Source organism: Mustela nivalis (assembly GCF_964662115.1).
Source record: "Mustela nivalis genome assembly, chromosome: 9".
Classification (NCBI taxonomy): domain Eukaryota; kingdom Metazoa; phylum Chordata; class Mammalia; order Carnivora; family Mustelidae; genus Mustela; species Mustela nivalis.
In genome coordinates, this window is record NC_139028.1 from 43145938 (window position 1) to 43168775 (window position 22838).

General features: G+C 44.4%; 1 protein-coding gene across 1 annotated transcript in view; it reads left to right on the top strand.

Annotated features, from left to right (window-relative positions):
* Window positions 1-2561: 2561 nt before the first annotated feature.
* Window positions 2562-22838, top strand: part of MAML2 (mastermind like transcriptional coactivator 2) — a 343995-nt gene continuing 323718 nt past the window's right edge. Inside the window, exons 1-2 of the mRNA XM_082682641.1 lie at window positions 2562-2648; window positions 3170-4811. Coding sequence (XP_082538767.1) covers window positions 4299-4811 — 513 coding nt within the window. The 5' untranslated portion in view covers window positions 2562-2648; window positions 3170-4298. The remainder of the gene's footprint in view (window positions 2649-3169; window positions 4812-22838) is intronic.

Below are 22838 nucleotides of genomic sequence, written 5' to 3' on the forward strand. Positions count from 1 at the left end.
AGCTGAAGATGAAATGACAGTGCCCAAAAAGAAGCAAGGCAGAACTGGAGGAAAAGTAATAGTCAAGTTGGAAGGGTGAAGGATCATGAATGACTTGTAGAAAGGAAGGCCACGGAAAACGAAAGTGAATGATCTGTAAAGTCCCCAGGAGCATCACTTCTCATATGCTCGCGACACTGCAGACAAGCCCGAGAATGCTGAAGAGTGAGATTGCCTTCCACCTGGAGAGTTTTTTTAAATTAACTTATGTATTGTTTTAAATATCATGCATTTACTTTGTAAAAATTAAGGCACTGATGATTAGAGGGACTTAATGATGGCAGCTGACCCAGTTCCTAGGTCAGGCATCTTGCTGGCATGAAACATTTTTCCCACTGGAACAGCATTCTGACTGTTGATCAGGAAATGTAAAAGTAGTTTTGCTGATGTCTGCAGTTACTGCAACCAAGCAAACTTCATAAGTGGGTGTTTGAAAACTACAAGAGGCTTTTTAGGTATACGGTAACACCAAAAGAATGGCAGAGAGACAAGCTGTTAGGAAACGGAAATGAGCCTGGACTGGGGGGCCAAAAGCAAGGAGTCCATAAGAAAATTGAAATGTTGAAAAAACTGAATTAACCTCAAACAGGTATTATGACATGCTGTATGATTTTATCATCATCATAAGCATCAACATCATTGATTTGCTTTAACACCAAAAAATACTTTGTAAATTTAAAATCCTACATGTCTGTGAAGTGTTCAGATCTTGGCATTTATTACTGTGGTGTTAGGTGCTTTAGTGTTAAGTAGCCATGTTAGGAGAGATGATGAGTCAAAAATGGACAAGTAAAAGGAAAGCAATCCTTGAAAGAATTCATATGGCTACACAGAAACAAGGCTTAGAGAACAATACCATTAAAAGGAGGGGAGGGAAATGAGGAACAAAATAAATGTTTATTTTATTGGCAGTTGGATGTAATTGACCATGCTTTCTCACTTGTCTGCTCTCACCTTCAGATGGGTGGTTCTATTCACTACTCATTTCTTGCAGGCTTAGACTCTAGCAAGCTGATTAGAGTGTAATTGCAGCTTTGCAATATTGAGGCAGCAAGCCCAGTGGTTAAGAGAGCACAGGTTTGCCATCGGTGTTGAGGTAGAGCCCTGAGCTGTTATTTCCTAGTCACATGAACTGGAACGAGGAGTTTAATTTCTGGGAGCCTCAGTTTCCTCACTTCTAAGTGAGGTTAATAATACTTATCTTTCAAGACGGTGGATTAAGGGAGATCTATGTGAAGTGCTGTGCCTGAAACAGTGATTAAATAAACAGTAGCTGATGTGAATGGAAATGAGGATGTGCATAATGATTTCAGCTTGAATTTAATGGGCTGTAAAGGAAAAATGTATATAAAAGACACTCTAAAAAAAAGTGACACACACCGCTGAATATAGTATAAAAATCTATTAAACTGCTTGACATGTTTTTAAGGTATGTCCCTGTCTAGCATGGAAATCAAAATTTGTATCAGAAAGGAACAACGGTTTTGACTAAGGATTCTGAGTTACTAATGAAAATCAATGCTATGGCATCACTGTCCAGTAAACAGTGTTTTAAATTTAAATGTTGCATTTTCTCTTTTATCAAGTATGATTGCTGAATATAAAGTACCCATATAATGGAAGATAATGTCTAATGAGTACAACTTTTAAAAAAAAATCAAATGTAAAATGATCAAAACTCCTTCAATTTTTAATGACACCTCATGAGAGACTTCCCCATGAAATCTGCATACCTAACAAAAACAAATTCCTGCCTTTCCCCGCGTAACTAGTGAGGAACTTAGCCTTGGAAAGGACAGAAGTTCCAATGAAAAGTAAAAAAAAAAAAAAAAAAAGAATAAGTTACATTCCATCAGAGTATACTTGTCCCCAACTCCAAACAAATATTCCAGAACTTGTGAAAATAAAATGGACTAAAGCAGACCAGCCTATTGGGAACTAAATTGTAAATAAATCCAGTATTAACCATGTTTCCATTGACTTTACCCATTCATTTCTTTCCATAGGTCAATTTGGAGAAGGGCCGTGTCACTGAGGTGGGAGTATTCGTTTAAATTAATGAAGTCCCATTGCTCGAGACCTCAAATCCAAGTGACTTCGGAGTTAGGACACACTGCATGGTTATGGTCCTGACGATCCCAATTTTGTGCTCACCTAAACTTCTTGAAACTCCACGGCTACATACTAAGTTTTCTCCATGCATATGTAAACCAGATAGCCGTGGATCTTGCAGTGACTTGTCATAAGTCATCTCGTATTTTCAAAGAAAAACCTTCATTTTCTTTTCTAGAACTGGGACCGGTGATTTCATCGTCATAAAATCTCTTATTTACCCCTGCTGAATTGCTTGTAATCACCGAAGCTGACTTACCCAAAGACGCACAGAACAGGCAGGCAGGTAGACAAGACACTGGCCTCCCCTTTCCGGGTGGGCTAGCGATGTGATTTCCACTGCACCCCGCCGCCCCCCGCCCCCAACACGCACATCCTCGCCCGCCTTCCTTATAATGAGCATTTCCTCCGTGCTCACCCAGCTCTCGCTGGGGTGCTCAGTGGTGTCCTTTACAACCTATTGAAAAATGAAAATGATACCCTCAGGGGGGCGTCAGGTAGGTCTGAAAGGGAAAATACATTCCCTGGCCGGGAATTTCTTCAACATTTAGAGCTGGTGAAGTACATGGGTAGGGGTTGGGGAATTTCCCGGAGCCTTCCCCACTCGGCCAAGTCAGGCTCCGGGAGCCCGGGCGAGACGCGCCGCGCGCAGGCTGTGGGATTTACGTCTTCGGCCACTGGGAGGCCCTCTGCGTTCCCCTTTCCCGGGCGCCCGGCTGCAATTACTCACTCGTGCAGTGACACCAGCCTTCCACCAGGGAGCCGCCGCTCGGCTCTCCCGCCCGCCCCCTCCCCCCGCCCCCATCTGCAGCTTGCTGGCTCTCTCTTTCTCCCTCTCTGTCTCACTCTCTCTCTTTCTCTCCCTCTCCTATCGGAGCACAATGAAAGCCTGTGTATCGCCGTGACTCCGGGCAGTGGAGCCAGTGTCAGCAAAGCGGCTAACAACAGACGGGAAAGAGAAAGGAAAATACAAGCTACTTTTTTTTTTTTTTTTTTTTTTTCCTTTCCATCTATAAAGCGGAGCAATACAGGAGATAGAACCACATTGCTTATTGCGAGTCCAGACCCTCAGATCCACTGGCCGGGGATGGAATGTACAAAAGTGGACAGAAAAGTGGCTGGACATGACTCGGTGCAATTTGCTGGAAGTTTGTAAGTTTGACCATCGTTTGTAAATTACTCTCGGAAGAGTTTGTCTCTCTTGATACTGTGTTAGAATAGAGCCGCCGGGGGTGAGGAAGCGTAAGCGGGAAAGAAAAAAAAAATGTGTTGAAGGATCTCTCTCAGTGGCTAGCGACTTCAGACTGCTTTCATTTAAGGCTAGGAAACCTTAGAGGGAATGAGGATTTTTACCGGTGATTGGATTAGCTGAAGAAAAGAGAAATGGTCCAAAAGTCCAGTTACTGACATTGTTAACAATTGAAAAGCTATCTCCCTCTTTTGGGAGAAGACAACATCCTACAGTACCCCAAAGAGGAGAAAACACCGGAGCCAAGGGAAAGGGAGGAAAAATTAAAAGCCAACAGACAGTCTCTCTTGATTTTTGTACATTCTGAACATTGCCTTTGAAAATTTCCTGAAACAGCACTTTTTTTCCTAACCCGAAGAAAAGTAAAGGCTGCAGGTTACATAGACGTGGTAGAGATGTGTTTCTCTGCAGAAACATCCCCATAAAAATTTTTTCTGAAACAACTAGGTGAGGGGGAGTCCAATCTCTATTAATACTCCTCTCAATTCCCTTTGCTGTCTGTTTCTGTCTCTGGCTTGACAATCCCTGAATTCTTGCTCTAACCCCCAGATCGTGTGTTTACAAAGTACCTAGGGGGCTCTTGTCAGCCTGGTGGGGGGAAAAAAAAACCCACCAACTCTTCCAAGTTCTCAAGAGCTGTCAAATGCAATTAGAGTAAGTTGATAAGGGTTTGTTTCCAACTAATCCTCTGCGACTGGTTCTGCTCTGTCTCCTCACCCTCTTTTTACTAACTCCCCTCCCCCACACCTTCTCCAGGGCTCCCCCCCAACCTCTGAAGACCTCTATTCATGTGGCCCTGAACACTGAGCTCACATTGTCAAAAACAGACTTGCCTGCAATAGCCAGCAGTAGCCTCCTTCCACCTCACCATCCCAGAGGCAGCATTGTGTCCAGTAAGATGGGGGACACAGCGCCCCCACAGGCCCCCACAGGAGGGCTAGGGGGGGCCCCTGGGGCGGGGCTCCTTGGAGGGGGCTCAGTCACCCCGAGAGTGCACAGTGCTATCGTGGAGCGCCTCCGGGCTCGGATCGCCGTCTGCCGCCAGCACCACCTGAGCTGTGAAGGACGCTATGAGCGTGGTCGGGCTGAGAGCTCAGACCGTGAAAGAGAGAGCACCTTGCAGCTCCTGAGCCTGGTACAGCATGGCCAGGGGGCAAGGAAGGCTGGCAAGCACGCCAAGGCCACTGCCACTGCGGCCACCACGGCAGCCCCTCCACCGCCCCCTGCTGCCCCTCCTGCAGCCTCTCAAGCAGCGGCGACAGCAGCCCCACCGCCCCCACCAGACTATCACCATCACCACCAGCAGCACCTGCTCAACAGTAGCAATAATGGTGGCGGTGGTGGGATCGACGGTGAGCAGCAGTCACAAGCTTCAACCCCTGGGGACCAGAGGAACTCAGCCCTGATTGCGGTAAGGCACCTGGTTTTCTCATGATTCTCGCTGTGGTCCGCTGGCCTTTTGTGAGGGTAGAGCTTGCCTTGGCCTGAGGGGGAGCGGACAGCAAGGAAAAGGGCCAAGGTGCTACCTGGCTACCTCCCAGGCCATCGGGTAGGCAGTCTGTGCAGCTTTACACTCTTACTCATCAAGTTCTCTGGTGCTCATTCATGGCTATTCCTACACTAGTAGGCTGTCTCTTAGGAAGTAGAAAGCCTGAGCTTCCCAGAGGCCCCCTGGAGTCAAGAGTGGCTACAGGCTTGCAAGATCTGAGTGAACCGCTGAGGAAGGCCCTGTCCTCACAGATCTTCTCTCCTGGCTAGCCAGCTCTGATTAGGCCCAACAAGCCGTGCTTCAGCCTGAGTTCCTCTGTCAGTCCAGCTGACCTTCCTCAAAGCCTTTTCCTGCATTTCCCATTTCCCCTTTGAAGTGGCCCCTTCTTGGGTTAAGAGACCATAAGTGGCGATCTCTAACAGAGAAGTTCCATGAGTGTCCCCTCAATCGAAAGAGAAATGTGGGGGAAACATCCCTAAGATGGGTGAGGGAATGTTTCTGAGAGGCTTACTCCCTGATTTCCCAGGGATACCCCCACTGCCCCCTCCCACTGAGCTGCTTTTCCCGGGCACCACAGGCAGGTCATGCCAGCTGACAGCGTTCAGGACAGTGGGCAGGCACGGAAGGGGCCGTTTACGCACTATCATCCTAGGAAGTACCTTGTCTTCAGCCACTCCTGGTGACAGGACATCAAACCTGAAAGTTCTGACTGAAGTTTCTGGCTGGCAGTTCTTCCTCAGAGGCACAGACACACCCCATCCCAGAGGGAGTATCCCTTGAATCATTGGTTCTCGGTGCCAGTCCTGGTCAGGTGACCGCCTGCCGTGCACCGGCTTCCCCTGGATTTGCCAGGCCAGTGGCCTCTGGGTAGAAGGTGGAACCCTGCCCCGCAGCCCTGCAGGCCACCTCCATTTCTGAGGTCTGTGGGGCCCTTGATCTTCTGTCTGCTCGCAGCACCGCTCCGGCTTGCCTAAGCCAGCCCTAATGAAAGTCAGCAACAGGAAATAGCCATGTGAGACTAAAAGTACTGCAAAAGCCCGAAGGAGAGGAGGACAGTGCGTCCAACTCCTTTTCCAAAGGAGCTTGAAAAGGAGCTCTGGAGAGTGGACTCCCTCTCCCCGCCCCAGCCAGGCCTATAGGATGCTTCTTTGTGGCTCCCCCTTATATCTAGCCAGGGCGTGTAGTGAAGTTTCTAGAAGTTCTGGGAAAGCTAGGTTAGTGGTCATCTGCCCCACCACACACACATTTTGCTTGGATTGCCTAGAACTGCAACTTCCTGGCATGAGCTCCAGAGGAAAAATAACTGGTAACAGTTGAACTACCCAGTGTTTGCTGTCTCATCCTTGAATGCAGTTGACCTGTGGGGTCCTATTAGAGCTTCAAGGACTAGTTTCCCTTCCCTACCACCTGTTCCATCCCACCACTCCTTGGAATTCCCTAGGAGAGCAGTGGGAGTTTTTTTTTTTTTTTTGTGAAAGGGAGCTGCTGAGGTGAATGGCAGAGGGGGTGGGGGGTGGGGAAATCACTCAAAGGGAGAGAAGAATGAGGTTTGTATGTATGTGTGTGTGTCACTGGCATCTGCAGCCAGAAGCATCTAAATGCCTTGATTGTCCCTAGTAAATTTATAATCTGTCTGCAAGTCTCCCAATAATACCGCTTTGTGCACTTCGCGTCTCCTGGTAAGTGTTTCTGGGGATGACACAGGGGACGAGGCGCTCAGCCTTTTTCAGTGGAGAAGACCGATATCTGTCTGGGGTGCCAAAACTGGAGGTGGCCCTCGTATCTCGGCCAGGAAGGTGGCATGTCTGCTTATGGCCATTTTTGATTTTTTTCTTTTCTCCACGGTGGAAGTAGAATGAGGCTGGCTCTTTTGTGGCGGGGGGGTGGGGGTGGACTTCGGGATGCAGAATGAAACCAGCCAACCTCAATGGTTATTGTAACTTTACGATAGCACTCTCCATGCTGGTAGGAAGTGAGAGGAGGGGGTCCTGCCTTTCCGGACTGAAGGCTTACTGCTGCAGAAGCCAGAGGTGGCTGTTGTACCACTCCTGTTCTGAGAGAGAATCTGATTCTTTCCTTCTAACCACCAGCGACCTCCTGAAACATCGCCTTGGAGGAGACCCCTCTCCGAGCTCGGTGATGATGAGAGGTGCCCTGTGAGTTAGGACTAAAAAGAACAGTTTCTTTCTGATGGTTGCTTTTCATTGAAAACGTGTGGTTTTGCAAAGGTTGATCCACCACCCCTTTTTGGTTATTGGAAATTCCCTTCTCCATTTTAGCTTCTAAATTTGGAGCTTTGTTACTCAGCATGGTACTCAGAGATGGTGATGCAAGTACTGTATGAACCCGATAACATTGTGTTTGAAGGGAGGCCTGGGCACTGGGAACTGATTCATCCCCGCACATTAGATCGGCAGGTCCCACCTCACATGGGCTCCTCTTATTTTCAGAGACACTATTAATTTGAAGGGGGATTTTACGCAGAATGAGTGGCAGAGTTCTTTCTTAATTTTACCTCTGTGTGCATGACCAGATTTACTTCTGTCTGGGTATATTGAAGAGTTAATCCATATGCCATAAGTGGCCATAAAGGTCCTTTCGTGGGGAGAGAGAGAAAATATTGGTCATCTAAAACCAAATATGCACTGAATCCTCAGATGGAATCTCTGTATGCTGCGTATTTGCCAGTAAAATGCCTAGTATGGAGTCAGTAATACTGGAACGTGGATGGCAGGGGAACTTCTGGTCTGTGGGATTGCATCGACCTGAGGGCTATTGTGCTGCAAGAAATATATAAAGTCTGAGTTTTTTCAATAGCCCAAGTTTCCCGAACAATGCAATAACCTCCAAGCCAATGCTAATGCTCTCCACATTGACAGCCTAATTCTACAGCCCTTACTCAGCCAATTTCTTCGTTTAGCTCAAGTGCAAGTTCAGGGGAAGCCCCATTGCTGCAGAGACTGCAGGAACAGGGCCTTTCAGAGGGCCTGGATTATAGGGTTTTGAGCAGATCTGCATTTCTAACCACTTGGAGCAGGCTTTAGGCACTGAATCATTTTCTGGTGAAGTACGTTTGAATCTTTGAATGAACTGTGAGACTGATTAATTGCTGGTCCAATACAGTAAGGTTTAGAGCTTCTGCGGTTCGTTATTAATCTTTCCCTATTGCCTGAGACAAGCTCTTTTTTTCCGTTGCATAGATTGTGTTGCTAGGATGGATAGATAAGTGGTTCCAAGTCATCTTTGGCTTTAGAGATTATCTTTTCTCTAACGTAGTGTGGAGGAAAGAAAGCAGATCAGACAGGGAGTCTGCCTCCCCGATTCTGCTTGATCACTAACCAGATGGGTGACCTAGGACAAGTTACTTAGCAGTCATCTGTAAAACAGAGAGAACAATATTGCTGTCCTAGTGTGTTGAGAGAAGCAAATGAATGTGTGTTTCTGAACAGGCGTTGGGAAAAAATAAAGACTACAGAAATGCAAGGCATTATTACTAGTATTGCTAATAATAAACTACTAAGCAACGAATCATAATACCGGTTTTTCCAGGGATTAAAAGGATACTTAAGCTTTCAGTTGTCTGTTTTAAATGGTGAAATAGCTTTTATTGTAAATAGAGGGATTGGTATTTCAAATTTAGGGCTGCCAAGATAAGACCGAGTTATCAGTGTGCTTAAGTGTTCCTGAAGGTGCCAGGAAATCTTAGTTAAAACGTGCTGTGTTGTGAAAGTGGTTGGGGTCCTTGCGCGCATGTCTTTTACGGGCCCTGCCGGGACCAGAGCAGCTTGGGAAAGGTGTGTCCACCAGAGCGTCTAAGGAATATTAGAAAAGTCGTTTGCACAAATGGCATGGGAAAGTTAAATATTTTGTCAACAATAGTCTAAAATGTTAATTGTTAGCTTAAGAAAGTCAGACAAGTTAAATCATTGCCAGAGTTCCCTGGTTATTTTTAACTGATAATAATCAAGTTTCCAATTGACAGTTCACAGTCTGAGAGGTGTAAGTGGGGGGGGTTGAGAACAGAAACAGTTCATTGGCCAGATCTGGGTGTCTCCAGCTGTCTCCATGATAAATATCCTCCCCAGGACAGTGATAGGAGTGTTTACATTATTTATATATGCAGCCATCATTTCCTTAAGAACTGACCTATTTTTGTTCTGTTTTCCAGAACAAAGCAATAAAGGGAGAGTTCTTATCTCTCCAGGATTTTCCTACTACTTCTTTCAAGTAAATATAATTATAAGATCTCACAAAGGCAAAAGAGTTCAAGTGGAGAGAGAAGTTGGTACAATCCTTTATCAAAAATGGACAGAAAGCTTGCTTTGACAGCGAGGGCTATTATGTCAAGCAAGACGCCTTGCTTGTTTGGGTCAGTGTTTGTTTACAGAAGACATGTGTGTTCCTTGAAATAATGTCCTTGTTAGGTGATGTTTTTCAAATTTTAGAGTTCTAAACCTTCTAGTTTAATATTGTGTGGCTTCCCTCTGCCTGTAAACCTTTTGTAAGTTACCGAGACAAACATGGGTTTTCAGATGTTCTAAGACGTAATAATTAAATATGACTAAAAGAGCGGCTATGATTAGCTGTTCTTGTTTTTAATTGTTGTTGTGTGTGTTTGTTTTTAGTGCTGCTATTTAGTCTCAAAAAGCCTGGCTGGAAATTTTAAAGAATCATCCGTTCTGCCGTGCATGGCAACGATGCTATCCCAAGTGGATTCTGCTACTTCCTTGTCCTTTAATTCAGGCCCTTATATATGTTCATAGGCTGGATCATGTTTAATGTAAACAGTTCCAAATTCTTTCTTCTGCATTTTCATGCTAATTTCCCCTCACACTCTAATCAGGCTCTGTGGGGGAATAGGGAGAAATATGTGTAAAGACATAGTCCCTGCTTGCTTACCAGTCCACTGGGCAAATCAAGACCACGTTGGTAAAGGAACGGTACAAGAACGAAGTCGGTGGAATGGACCAAAACTGATGTCAAAAATCAGAAGGAAAAAGGACTTAGTACTCATTGAGTCGTAGAATGTACCAGGCACTTTTATATTTTATATAATGCCTTAAAACAAACAAACAAAAAAACCACACTGGCGAGTAAGCAACACGTGCCCCACTTCACGAATAAGGAAACCGAGTCTTAGAGCAATAGTAAATGGGAGAATTTAGTGCACAGATTCTATATTTTGACCTGTATCCAGATCTACTTCACACTTACTAGCTGGATGAGCTTGTGGAAATGACTTTATTCTTCTTAGCCATCGGTATCTTCATCTGGAAAAACAAAGCTAGTGCTCTTTACCAGAACATTCCGCACAGTGCCGGACATACTGGAGGTTCTCAAAATGGGAGGACTGCTAGGGGTTGGTAGGAGAGAGCTTCACACCTGGCCTGGGGAGACCCTTTGTGCGAGTGAGCAGCAGGGCCTGGGGGGAGGGAGCGTGGGGAAACGTGGGACGGGGTCGCTGAGGGCGGATGGGTATCCAGGTCAGGTGTGGGACAGAGTGCAACCTGGCTGACGGCGTTGGGTGTGAGTAGTGAGAGGGACAGGTAAGCTTGATTGCATTGCTGGCGGGGCTGAACCTCTGGCAAGAGTACGTCAGTAGCCCAGGAAAATGGTAGAGCAAGGAAGGCTCTGAGAAGTCAGCATCAGTGAAGCAATAATAATCCTTCATACACTTGAAGACAAGTATTACACTTCCCCTCCGGCAGCCTCTTCTCAGAGCACATTGCCTAAGTGTTCTGTATTACCTATCTTCAGGTCCCTGGAGCTGCTTAATGCCTTGCTATTTACACACTTCCCTTCTTCCCGGTGAGTTATATACAGCATGACATGGCCTTTGGCATCAAAAGGAGATGGTTTTAAAACACTCTCGCTAGACACAGAAGAGAAACTAAAAGAAGCTGAACCAAAGACATGCACCTTTCTTCCCAGGCTCCCCAGGCCTTCCAGGGCAAGTAAGAATTGCCCTGGGGGAAAAGCGTCTTCTCTTGACGTGTAAACTTCCCTTCCCAAAGAATGTGTTTGCCTGTTTATGAACTTGGCAAAACTCATTTCATTAAAATTTAAAAAAAAATTTGAGAGCAGAAACTTGGATGAGGGGCTGTGATTCCAGATGCTGTTTGAGATTCGCTCGCTTGCTTTTTAATGCAGATGTGTTCCATAGCTTTCACTTGCCCTAAGCTTCAGTGGGGTCCCATTTTCCCATTTGGTCCAAGTTCATATGGCACAGGGAAACTTCCCTGTGGAGAAGATGGCAGAGGAGAAAAGCCAACACTTTCTGATCGAAGGTATGATGATGTCGGGGTGCTGACCACAGTGAACGGCTGCCTGTTTCGACCTTTCCAACTTGTATCTAAGGGGCAGATGTGAAAGACTCAGAGCTGTTCAATTTCCTTAGAGAGGGGTTGAGAAGAGATGTCCACCCGATTTCCACTAGTCTTAAAAGAAGGCCAGAGAGTTGGGCCCTACCCAGTTGCTGAAGGAATGGCTATGAAAATGGGCAAATAACAGTGTGTATGCGCGCTGCGCTCTCCATAGACTTTAATGACTTTAGCAAAGGTCCCAAAATTTTACACCAAAGTTGTAGACATGGGTGCTTTACAGAGTTTGGAAATTAGCTATTAATTCAGTAAAGAATTATTGTGCAGTAATTCTATGCCATGAAAGTTCATGTATCCATGGTGAGCAATTTGATATAGACTTTGCCCTCTTAGTATTTACGGCTAGGAGGGGTGTGGATAGGGTTGGAAATAGAGGTGTGAAAGTTGGCTTAAGGAGACAGGGTGGCATAGCAGTTGGGGGGGGGGGTGAGACTACCTGGTTTCAGATCACAACTTTACCACTTAATAGCTGTGTCTTCTTGGTTAATTGAACTCTCCTGCCTCAGTTTCCTCAGCTGGAAAATGGAGTGATAGTAATAGAACTAGTCCAGGTTGTTGATTAAATGAGGTAAATGCCTGCTACCTAGTAGAGGCTCAGTACAATTTAGCTGTTGTTACTGTGAAAGGTGACCTGCCTGAGTCAGATTCATGTTTTTTTCCGGCTCAAAATTCCATCTTCAGAATATGTGTGAGATGTTTCATGGGGCATGGCTTTTCTTTTCTTTCTTTTTTCTTTTTTCTTTTTTTTTTTTTTTTAAGATTTTATTTATTTATTTGACAGAGATCACAAGTAGGCAGAGAGGCAGGCATAGAGAAAGGAGGAAGCAGGATCCCCGTTGGGCAGAGAACCTGATGTGGGACTCGATCCCAGGACCCTGGGATCATGACCTGAGCCGAAGGCAGAGGCTTTAAAACACTGAGCCACCCAGGCGTCCATGGCTTTTCTTTTTAATATCTATTAAAATGGTTAGTGATGGATCCCGTATTATCCAGTTTCCCAAAATTGTCTAATATGGAGATATCATCTGGGATAGATTCACATTTTCCCTGGCGTGGGTTTAATAGCATTCTTCTTGAGAACAGGATCAATGAATAGCCCTTCCATTCCTGGGATTCTAGGCCCTCTGATCTAGAACTTGACTAGAGTGTTTATTTGACTTCTGGAATAGAGGCTGGCTTTCCATTCAGTTGCCTAGCAAGTTGTGGGTAAGTGAGAAACAAACTGTTTATTGAGAGTTTGGAATCATTAAAACTGATTAGTCCGAATTTACCCACTTAACTGAATTATTAATTTAGACTGCTGAATAATTCTTAAGTGAATCTGGTCACAGAGTCACAAAGAGTTAGAAGTTCCCTCCTGTGGAGATTTCAAATTATGCTTTTGAAAGTCAGATCCCTGGCTCAAGTCACTAAGGAATCAGTTAACTCACTGTAACCGCAAATGAACAGCAACAGGAGTTTGTCCTCTTCCCACCCCTGACCTGGGGCATGTGGAAAATTTCACGCCATCGGTGTGGTTCTTAGCTTAGAATCTCTTCCTTGCTCAGTATCACCTAAAACTTGATGCCATAAGAAATGTGAGGAAAATGTTGCCAAGGCTTCGAAGCAAGTTTTACTGAGGATGGTTCTTAATCAAAAGCATGATGTTTCTCTGAAGAAGGGACAGGATAAGACTAGGAATAGTCTCGTTGGGTAGATGATGTTTGGGCAGGGATGGATTTATTGGTTCTAGCTCAGCAAAGAATGTAGTCAAAATTTTTTTGTTAGTGTGTTTATTCCCCATCGTTTCCACTTAATTCCCTTCTTCCTCTTAAAGTGAAATGTTCTTAGGAAACGTAGAGTCAACCTTGTGTTGGGTTTGTTTTGTTTTATATTGTTTTAACAGTGTTCTTGCTTCCTTAGTCGTCATGGTAGTTCATATGTTGATAGAGAATCATTAACATTGTCGTTTTAAAAATGTTCTTCTGTCAGAAATGTGGCTGCGTTTTATTTGTGGACTTTTCCCAGCAACACTGATAACTGTCGCCCACATGCAGCCCAACATCTTGAACTCCTCATTGCGCGACAAAGTTCTCTTCAGGTGGCTCGGATGGATTTGAATGGAAAGTTAATTACGCACCTGGGTTTGGTTTTGTTTGTGTTGGTTTTTTTCTTTTCAGAAAATTTACTTCAGGCAGAAGTTTGCTACAACTTCTAATAACTTACCAGGAGACTTTCAGATAGCAGTATAATCTCTTAACGCCGTGGTAACCGGAGTGCAAAGACGTGGCTTAATTGAATACAGTATGTACCTGTACCGTGTCTTTGGAATGATGATTGCCATTCTTAAATGAATGTGCACTGCTCATTTCTGGAGCTCTCTGGGGTCTCAATTACATAAAAAATGAAAGCATTCTCTGGCTAAGTAGCTGAGAAACGAAGTTTTTTTGTTGATGTTTTTGTTCACCTCAGTGGACCAACTGGCTAAGGCTTGCACATTTGACTGCCACAATGCACCATGTAACTTCAGACAGCAAAAGCATGTGCTAGTGGTATTGTCCCATTTGGTTGTTTCACAGAGTGTTGAAAAAGTCCAAAGTACAGACAGAAGAGTAAACTGGAAAGAGCACCGATCCTCCTGACAGAAACAACAGGCAGAGGCTGCAGTTGAGTGAAGTTTGCGCCCAAGTCCTGTAGCCACTGCACCAAAGAGAGCTTCCTTTTCTCTCTTAGATTCTTTGTATGTGGATCTGTTTGCAGGCTCAGTCCCCCAGAGAGAGATTCTGAAGTGTCTTTGTGCTAAATTAAACATTAGTTTTCTCCTTGGGAACTTGATCTTCCAGAGATGAGGCAACAATATCTTTCTGAGAGAGCTCCCAGCTAAACATTTCCCTCAGGAAGAGAGCAGCTCCGGAGCCTTTTCACCTCCACTGTCTGCTTAGCTGGTGTGAGTGTGTGTTGCATAGGAATTGTTATGGCTAACCAGGTCTAGAAGCCCACGGAGGAAGGACTTTTGTACTCTAATCCTTGGTAGAACGCTGAGGGACCCACACTGAACATATAATAAATGGAAATGGTCAGAGCACCCCCCAGATCATGGAAGATTTTAACCAACCACAGAAGGGGTAATTCCTTTGCCCATTGCCTCCCAAATTCTGTACCCACAGCAATGAAAGGGAGTATGTTACATACAACCAATGTCATTTTTAGTCCTCTCTCATCTCCATCCTGCCCAGCCCCCAAGAGGGTTAGTTCATACTGATCTGAAAATAGGACACTATTCTATCAATTTATAGGGTAGCATAAGCCCTTAGAGAGAAAACACACCAAATTCTTTACTCACAGATGAAAAAAATTAAAGCCCATTTAAAAGGGTAGTAGAGGCTGGACTAGAACCCAAGTTTTCTATTCCAGGTTATAAAGAGTTGTCCTTTTATTAAGGACTTTTAAAAAAAGAATATTTATTTATTTATTTATTTATTTAAAAGTTTTTTTTTTTTTTTTTTTTTTTTTTATTTGTCAGAGAGAGCACAAGCAGGGGGAGTGGCAGACAGAGGGAGAAACAGGCTCCCTGCTGAGCAAGGAGCCCCATGTGGGACTAGATCATAGGACCCTGGGATCAGGACCTGAGTTGAAGACAGACGTTTAACCAACAGAGCCATGCAGGCATCCCAAGACTGATTTAATTTTTTAAGAGAGAGGGAGAGCGTGCATGGTGGGGCTCGATTTCAGCACCCTGAGACCACTACCTTGAGATCACAACTTGAGCTGAAACCAAGAGTTAGACACTTAACCAGCTGTGCCACCCAGGTATCTTTTATAAGTCTGTAAAAACAACAGGGGCAATTTGGGAATTTTTATTAACATTTCGGTAGTAGAAGGAGCAAGAACCTACTAGATTATCTTTTAAATGATCACAGTGATTCCAACCCACATGCCCCTTTAATTGTGACTTTATCACTCCTCCCATTCAAAAACGAGATGCTATCACCCCTGCCCCACCCGCTTGAATCTTGAATGGTCTTGTGGTTTGTTTTAACTAGTAGTATCTGACAGAAATGATGTTGTGCTATTTGTGAGGATGGCCTTTTTTTTTTTTTTAAAAGATTCATTTATTTGATAGAGATGACAAGTAGGCGAAGAGGCAGGGAGAGAGAGGGAAGCAGGCTCCCTGCTGAGCAGAGAGCCCAACTCGGGACTCGATCCCAGGATGCTGGAATCATGACCTGAGCCGGAGGCAGCGGCTTAACCCACTGAGCCACCCAGGTGCCCGGGGATGGCCTTTAAGAAACCCTCCTTTTTTTTTCTTTTTTTAAAAGATTTTATTTATTTATTTGTCAGGGAAAGAGCTATAGAGAGAGAGACTGAGCACAAGCAGGGGGAGCGGCAGGCATGGGGAGAAGCAGACTCCCCACTAAGCAAGGAGCCCAATGCAAGACTTGATGCCAAGACTCTGGGATCATGACCTGACCTGAAGGCAGACACTTAACCAACTGAGGTACCCAGGTGTCCCAAAAGGCCCTCCTTGCCTTAACATTTGTTGAGAGGGAACATCTTATATTAAGTGTTCTTACCACAAGTAATAGTAAAAATAATAAAGAGGACAGGAGAAAACATTGGAAAGTGATTGGCATGGTTATGGCCTTGCCGGTGGTGAGCGTTTCACAGATGTACACTTAACCCCAGACTTACAGAGCTGTGTATATTAAATACGTGCAGCTTTCTAGATGCCAATCATACTTCAGTAAAGTGGTTAAGAAAAGGAAGCTTTTTGGAGCCCTGAGACCGCCATATAAAGGAGCTGGTGTAGCCAGCTGGAGGCCGAGTGTCCACACGCAGAGTGGACCAGTACCGGCTGCCAACACAAGGGTGAAGCCATCTCAGGCCAGCCCGTCCTCCAGCTCTGTGCAGACAGACGAGTGAGCGAGCCCTGGGGAAATCAGCAGAGGAACCATCCAACTAACCTCAAGAATCACGGGAAACATTGCACTGTGGTTTGCAGCCACGAAGTTTTGGGGGTGCTTGGTTACTTAGCAAAGGTTAAGGGAATCAGAGCTGGGAAGCCTTAGCGGTGACGACCGCTCCAACTCTTTAAATGCATGCCCCCAGCACTGGTCACTTAACCTCTCCGAGACTCATTTTCCGCTTTTCATGGTGGTAGAAATGGTGCCAGAACTTGTGAGGATTAAATGAGATAATATGTGGGAGCAGCTAGCGTGTGGTCTGGCCCGTGGTGGAGCCTCCCAAACATTCATTTCCTTGCTTGCTCCTTTGTCCCTTCTCACTGGGTTCTAATTTGATCCCCCCTGCCTTTGTCATCCTTGTCACTCTCACTTCATGTGCATCAACATTCTTAGAGGCTCCCCTAGCTTGCCATTCCTCCCAACAGCAATTTATTTTTTCCCTCCTGGATGATGGCCTGGTGCTGTCATTCCTCCTAACTACCAAATTTCCAGCATTCTTGTTACGCTCCAGGGAACACATCTGCCTTTGGTAGTCTCCCCTTAAAATAGAAAAGGGTTAACCTCATAAAGATGTCACTCCCCCTTGTACTGCTATGCTGCCCTTGGGAGAGTCAAACAGCATAGCAAATATAGATGGGCAATGTAATTGCATTCGATCTTCTAGGTCACAGAAGACTTTGCTAGCTACAAACAGCATGCTGGGGAGAAAGTAAACATATTCTGTCTTGAAGAACACTGCTTCTGAATTCACCTTTTCTTTTTCTTTCTTCTTTTTCTTTCCTTTTTGTAGCACATTATTCTAAGTCCCTCATCTTTCTCACCTTACACTTCCCCAAAAGTGAACAGACCAAGAGGACATGATACAGGGACACTGTATTCTACATACTATACTGACCTGTAATAGGCTAAGAGAGTCCTGGCCTAGGAATTGGATGTTAAAGGCCTAGTGATACTAACTAGTCCAGCAACTTAGTCAAGTCCTTTTAGCTCCTTGGTACGTAGTTTCCTTCTTGGAAAAACAATAAGGGTGAGTGGCTTGGATCACCCCAGAGGCCCCCTTTGGGTGGATACACGTTGAATACGTTCCCTGCTACTTCACTTTTCCTTTTCACATTTCAGTCTCTCCTTTACATGTATCTGTTAGAAAGAACTGAAAGAAGGAAAGGTGACAAGGTGGGGAGGGTGTTTTGCTTTTTAAAGGAAATACTGGTGAGGAGGTTCTGAAGTAATCTTGGGAGCAAGGTCCAGCTGTGGCAAAGGCCGAGCGCACAGCCCTAAGAATTGCTTAACCCTCTTCCTGGGAGTCATGAACGAATCACTGCATCGCTGACCTTGTTTGCTGGAGCTTAGGGTTCCAGTATGAAAAACACAGTTGTAGGCCTGGCGTTTGATTCATTGCATTTATTTTTAGAGGAAGTACTGTTTTTGTTTGCCTAGATTATCCTAGCCACACTTGGGGCATTTCTGTGGGTAAAGAAGTTTCCCGAATGAGTACCCCTGTGAAATAATTCATGAAATATAAAATGTGAAATGAAAAGGAAAAGACAGTCTTACGGAGCCTGCTTTCCTCAGGAATTGACTAGTCTGTCTGTCTCTCTCTCTCACACACACAACTGGAAAGTGCAGATTAATGGATGGGATTTTATACGTGTCATCACTTCATTTTAAAAATATGTTTCTGCTTTAAAGAGGAACTACAAAAGAGGGTCACTGAGAAATTGGTCTGGGAGAGGGGGATTCAATCCACTGCCTCTTCCTTTTTTTTTTTTTTCCCCTTCTTATCACTAAAACCCTAAGCAGAGAGTATAATCACCTATTTCCCAAGGCAGCCCTAAGCCCTTAAAACTCAGATCTGTTTGGGGATTTAATAGAACTGGGAAAAAGGAATGCTTAGGATCTGCTCCAGACAAATCAACAAAGGAAAATTTACCCAACCGCATATTAAATCTAGAGGATTTCTTTGATAGCACCATTCCCTCCCTCCCTGTCTCTTGATTTGGTTAGAGAACAGCTCTGTAAATTGCATCTTTATGATTCCTAGAATCTTTGGGGTCTGTGGATCCCATCTGAGGCTCTTGGACAGTACAGTGCATTTTCTTTCACAAAACAAGATGTAACTAGAGGGAAGCCAAAAGGGTCATTTGGTTGTGGCTGTCATCTCATTTTTGTTTCCAAGGGTAGACACACTCAGTTTCTTTGTCTGTTAGTTAGAGACTTAGAGATGATGACTTTTTTCTAGTAACTTTTAAACTCCTTAGCTTTTCTTCTAAGGTTTTTTGTTTTTGTTTTTTTTTTAGATGAAAATGTCTTGGTATTATGCTATGCAACATTGCTTTTTCTTTTTAAAAATACTAAGATAAAGGAAGTCAAGCTGTCTTTTTTCCAATAGATCGAGTCTTACTTTTGCTTGGGAAATATACCCCAGATCCTCACCACACACACACCTGCACACACATCATCCCTACACACACACACACACACACACACACACCCCCTTTTTCACCATAATTATTTTTAGTATATATGGACACAAATTGGTTATGTAGGTGACTTATCAAGAAAATAGAATGAAGAAATACATTAAAAAGTATGGGAAAGAAGATCAGTTTTAAAGGAAGTTGCTCCTCTTGGGTGCCTGGGTGGCTCAGTGGGTTAAAGCCTCTGCCTTCAGCTCAGGTCATGGTCTCAGGGTCCTGGGATCGAGCCCCACATCAGGCTCTCTGCTCGACAGGGAGCCTGCTTCCGCCTCTCTCTGCCTCTCTCTGCCTGCCTCTCTGCGTACTTGTGATCTTTCTCTGTCAAATAAATAAATAAAATCTAAAAAAAAAAAAAAAAAAAAAAAAAGGAAGTTGCTCCAAAAGACAAGAGAATGCCAGATTGTAGGAACTAGGAAAGAGAACATGGTATCACCATGCTAAGTAGTAGAATGACAAGGTACCTCCATTCTGGTCCAAGTTTTACTGCTAACTAACAGCATGACCTTGTGGCCCATCACCCCTCCTTTGCTGCTTAGTTTCCCTATTTGCAACCCCAAAATGTTGGATTCCACAGCACTTTGCTTGGCTGGACTGTTATTGTCATCCAGGGTTCAGCCCAAATATCATCTGCTTGGAGAGACCTCAGGGCTGGTTATCCTAACTCTCTCTCTCTCTCACTCACACACACACACACACACACACACACACACACACACGATTGATTTCTTTCTCTCTCCTCCTCCCCTCTCACTACGGAGGTGTTGTCTTCCTAACTCTTACCGCTACCTGAATTTATGTCACTTACTTGTTTGCTGGTGCGCCTCCTATCTCTCGCCACAGAAGATAAGCTCAGTGAGATCAGAAAGCTTGTCAGTCTTGTTCACTACATGTGTCCTAGCCCTTAGTAATTCCTGGAGTATTTTGGATCCCCAGTAAATATTTATTGAATGAATGGTCAGATCAATGGCTTTGAAACTAGAGATGTTTTTCTTACTTTTCTTTCTTTTTTTTTTTTTTAAGATTTTATTTATTTATTTGAGAGAAAGAGAGAGCAAACATGAGTAGGGGTGACGGGCAGAAGGAGAAGCAGGCCCTCCACTGAGCAGGGAGTCCGATGTGGCGCTCGATCCTGGGGCTCTGGAATCTTGACAGGAGCCACAAGCAGATGCTTAACTGACTGAGCCACCCACAGCCCCAAACTAGAGATGTCGTATGAGTCTTTCAGGAATGGAGGTATGAAAGAGAGAACGAAGAACATGTGGTGGGCCTCAGTAGTCCCCACCTCCTGTTTGATTATGCATCTCATACTTATAAAACACCAAGTTTTTAATCACAATGAAGTGTGTGTGTGTGTATCTAAAAGTGTATTTATAAGTATAGGTATAGATATGCTTTAATGTGGTTAAAAACATGGTACCAGTGCTACAGCCATTTGAAAGACACAGGAGTGTGATGATCATTTAAGATTTTTCCCAGATTGAAATTCCAAAGCCCAGCATCTCCTCAGTAGAAAACATTGGTACGAGGGCAAGGATGATGGAGTAGAAGTTACATATACTGAGTGACCACTATGTGCTGGGTCCTGCGTTAGTCCCTTGCGCCACACAGGAAGACAAAGTTCTTATTTGATGGAGTTTACATTTTAATGGCGGGTGGGGGAGGACAGCATCAAACAAACAAAGGAATGAGATAAATTTTACTAGTGATACAGTACACAGCTCTTTGTGCCGAATCAAGCGGTTGATTGGAGATTGATTTGGATTAATGAAACGGAAGCAAATCTGGGAAACACTTCAGGAAGTAGAAAGTGATAAGCATAAATAAACAGCTACCCTCAGAATAGGAGATGGGCTCCTTTGCCAGTGCCTGGACAGCTGCCTGCGCCGTGGTCTGCCCTGGCCGGGCGGGGTGCTGCATTGGCCAGTCTGTGCACAGTGCAGCTCCCGATGCTCTTTAAGGAGGAAGGTGGTCCCGCCAGCGTCGTCTGTGCCTTAGAGCTGTTGTGATCATTCTGTTAGGAGTCACTGAGATTTGAGAATTCAAGACAAACTCTGGAAAGGTGCCCTTTGAGAAGAAGAAGAACATGGGCCGTCCTTTGCAATGGCAAACAAATAGGAAATTAGCATCAGAACCAAAAGGAGGTAGAGGCATAGTAGGTTCTCAGAGGGCAGTCCAAAGCAGTAACTGGTATTTGCAATTGTAATAATACCCTCTTACATGTACACAACCCATATTGCCCGCACAGAAATTCTATGTTATAAATAAGGCTAGTGTATGGGGTGCCTGGGGGGTTCAATCGGGTAAGTGTCCGATTCTTGCTTTCGGCTCAGTGTCCTGAGAGGGAGCCCCCTGTTGGGCTCAGTGCTGGGTGGGGAGCCTGCTCAGGGTTCTCTCTCTTCCTCTCCCTCTGCCCCTCCTCCCCTCAAAAAACATAAATAAGGCAAATGTAGCTTTATTTATTTATTTATTTATTTTTACTTTCTTAAAGATTTTATTTATTTGACGAGGAGAAACAACGAGAGAGGGAACATAAGCAGAGGAGTGGGAGAGGGAGAAGCAGGCTTCCCGCTGATCAGGGAGCCCGATGTGGGGCTCGATCCCAGGCCCCTGGGATCATGATCTGAGCAGAAGGCACTTGTTTAATGACTGAGCCACCCAGGTGCCCCCAAATGTAGCTTTTTAAAATTTTACATATGGGAAACAGACTCAGAGAAATTGAGGGATACTAATAAATCTTACTTTTGAATAACAACTTTGCAATTTGCAAAGTATGGACACACACATTGTCTCAGTTTGTTCTCTGGAGTATAATTATGCCCATTTTAGAGACTGATAACGGACTCACACTGGCCTCCACTAACCCAGTAGTGAGCAGAGATGTACCCTCCTGACCCCCAGGCCTCTCTGTGCAGGGTGCACAGCTGGCAAAGTTGAGGAGCTGAGTCCCAAATACATCACTGAATTTGCATCTAAGATGAGCTTCCAGAAGCATACCCACACAGGATTTGAAGCAATGACTCTCCTAGAAAGAATGTCAATCATGAACGGAATGAGGATGTCAGGCACCCAGGGCACATCAAATCTGGAATAAGGGAAGCTGGAAAAAGGGAGTCTTTTTTCTTTTTCTTTTTAAAAATTTATTAATTTCTAAGAATGAATACAAGGCAAGGTATGAAAGTTTTTTTAATTTGTGAAAGCCCACACTTTGCTCCCCATATTTCTTGGGGATCTAGTGAGCCAACTCACAGGTCTGGGGAGAGAGGGCTACAAGGTTGTTATGAATAGAAACTTGATCTGGAATCAAAGAAGCAGATTTGTCTGTGTGACTGAGATTGGTCTAAGTTTTTCTCAGTGTTCTTGCTTATTTTGGAATGGATATCTAAGATGGAACTTAAGGGAGAGACCTGCAGCTCTTGCTGAAAAGTGATTTTTTAATCCATTCAGATCCAAGCTGAATCTGTTTTTCATGCTGATGGGTGTTTTCTCATTACCTGGAGAAAATGCGGGCGTTCATTTTTGATGGGATTTTGTTTCAGATTTGAATATATCTTATTTATCTTTGTAGTTCTGGGGCCTACAACAATGCCAGATACCTCATAAGTCAATGAGTGTTGAAATTAAACTGTGGTGAGCCTGAATTTTTAAAGGACTCCAGTCCTTTCTCTTTCTGTGATTAAATGTCCCATACACCTGATGTGAGACATTGATCTCCAAGAGACCATTTTGTTTCGGTGTTTGTTTTGTTTTGTTTTTAAATCACAGTCATTAAGTGTTTGACATGTCAGGCACTCTTCTAAGTGTTTTTAGAATATGAACTCAAGTGTCCTCATAATCACACGATGAAGTAGGTACAATCTTATTTCCATTTGACAGATGAGAAAGGCACATGACCAGGTCACTCAGCCACGAGTGGTGGAGTCAGGATTTGAAAAAACAGGGGGATGCCACTACTTGTGTATTTAGTATGATTTCCTACTGCATCTAGGAGAAGGTCACTACACAGGTAATATCAGACTCCAGCTCACGCATGACCCAGGCCTGCAATTTGGAAGCCCAAGTGCAACAAGACATTGGAAAGTCAGTAGTGATCAGAGCTAACTCACTGTCTGAAGTGCAGATGAAATTGAGAATGAATGCCGAAGGGCTGCA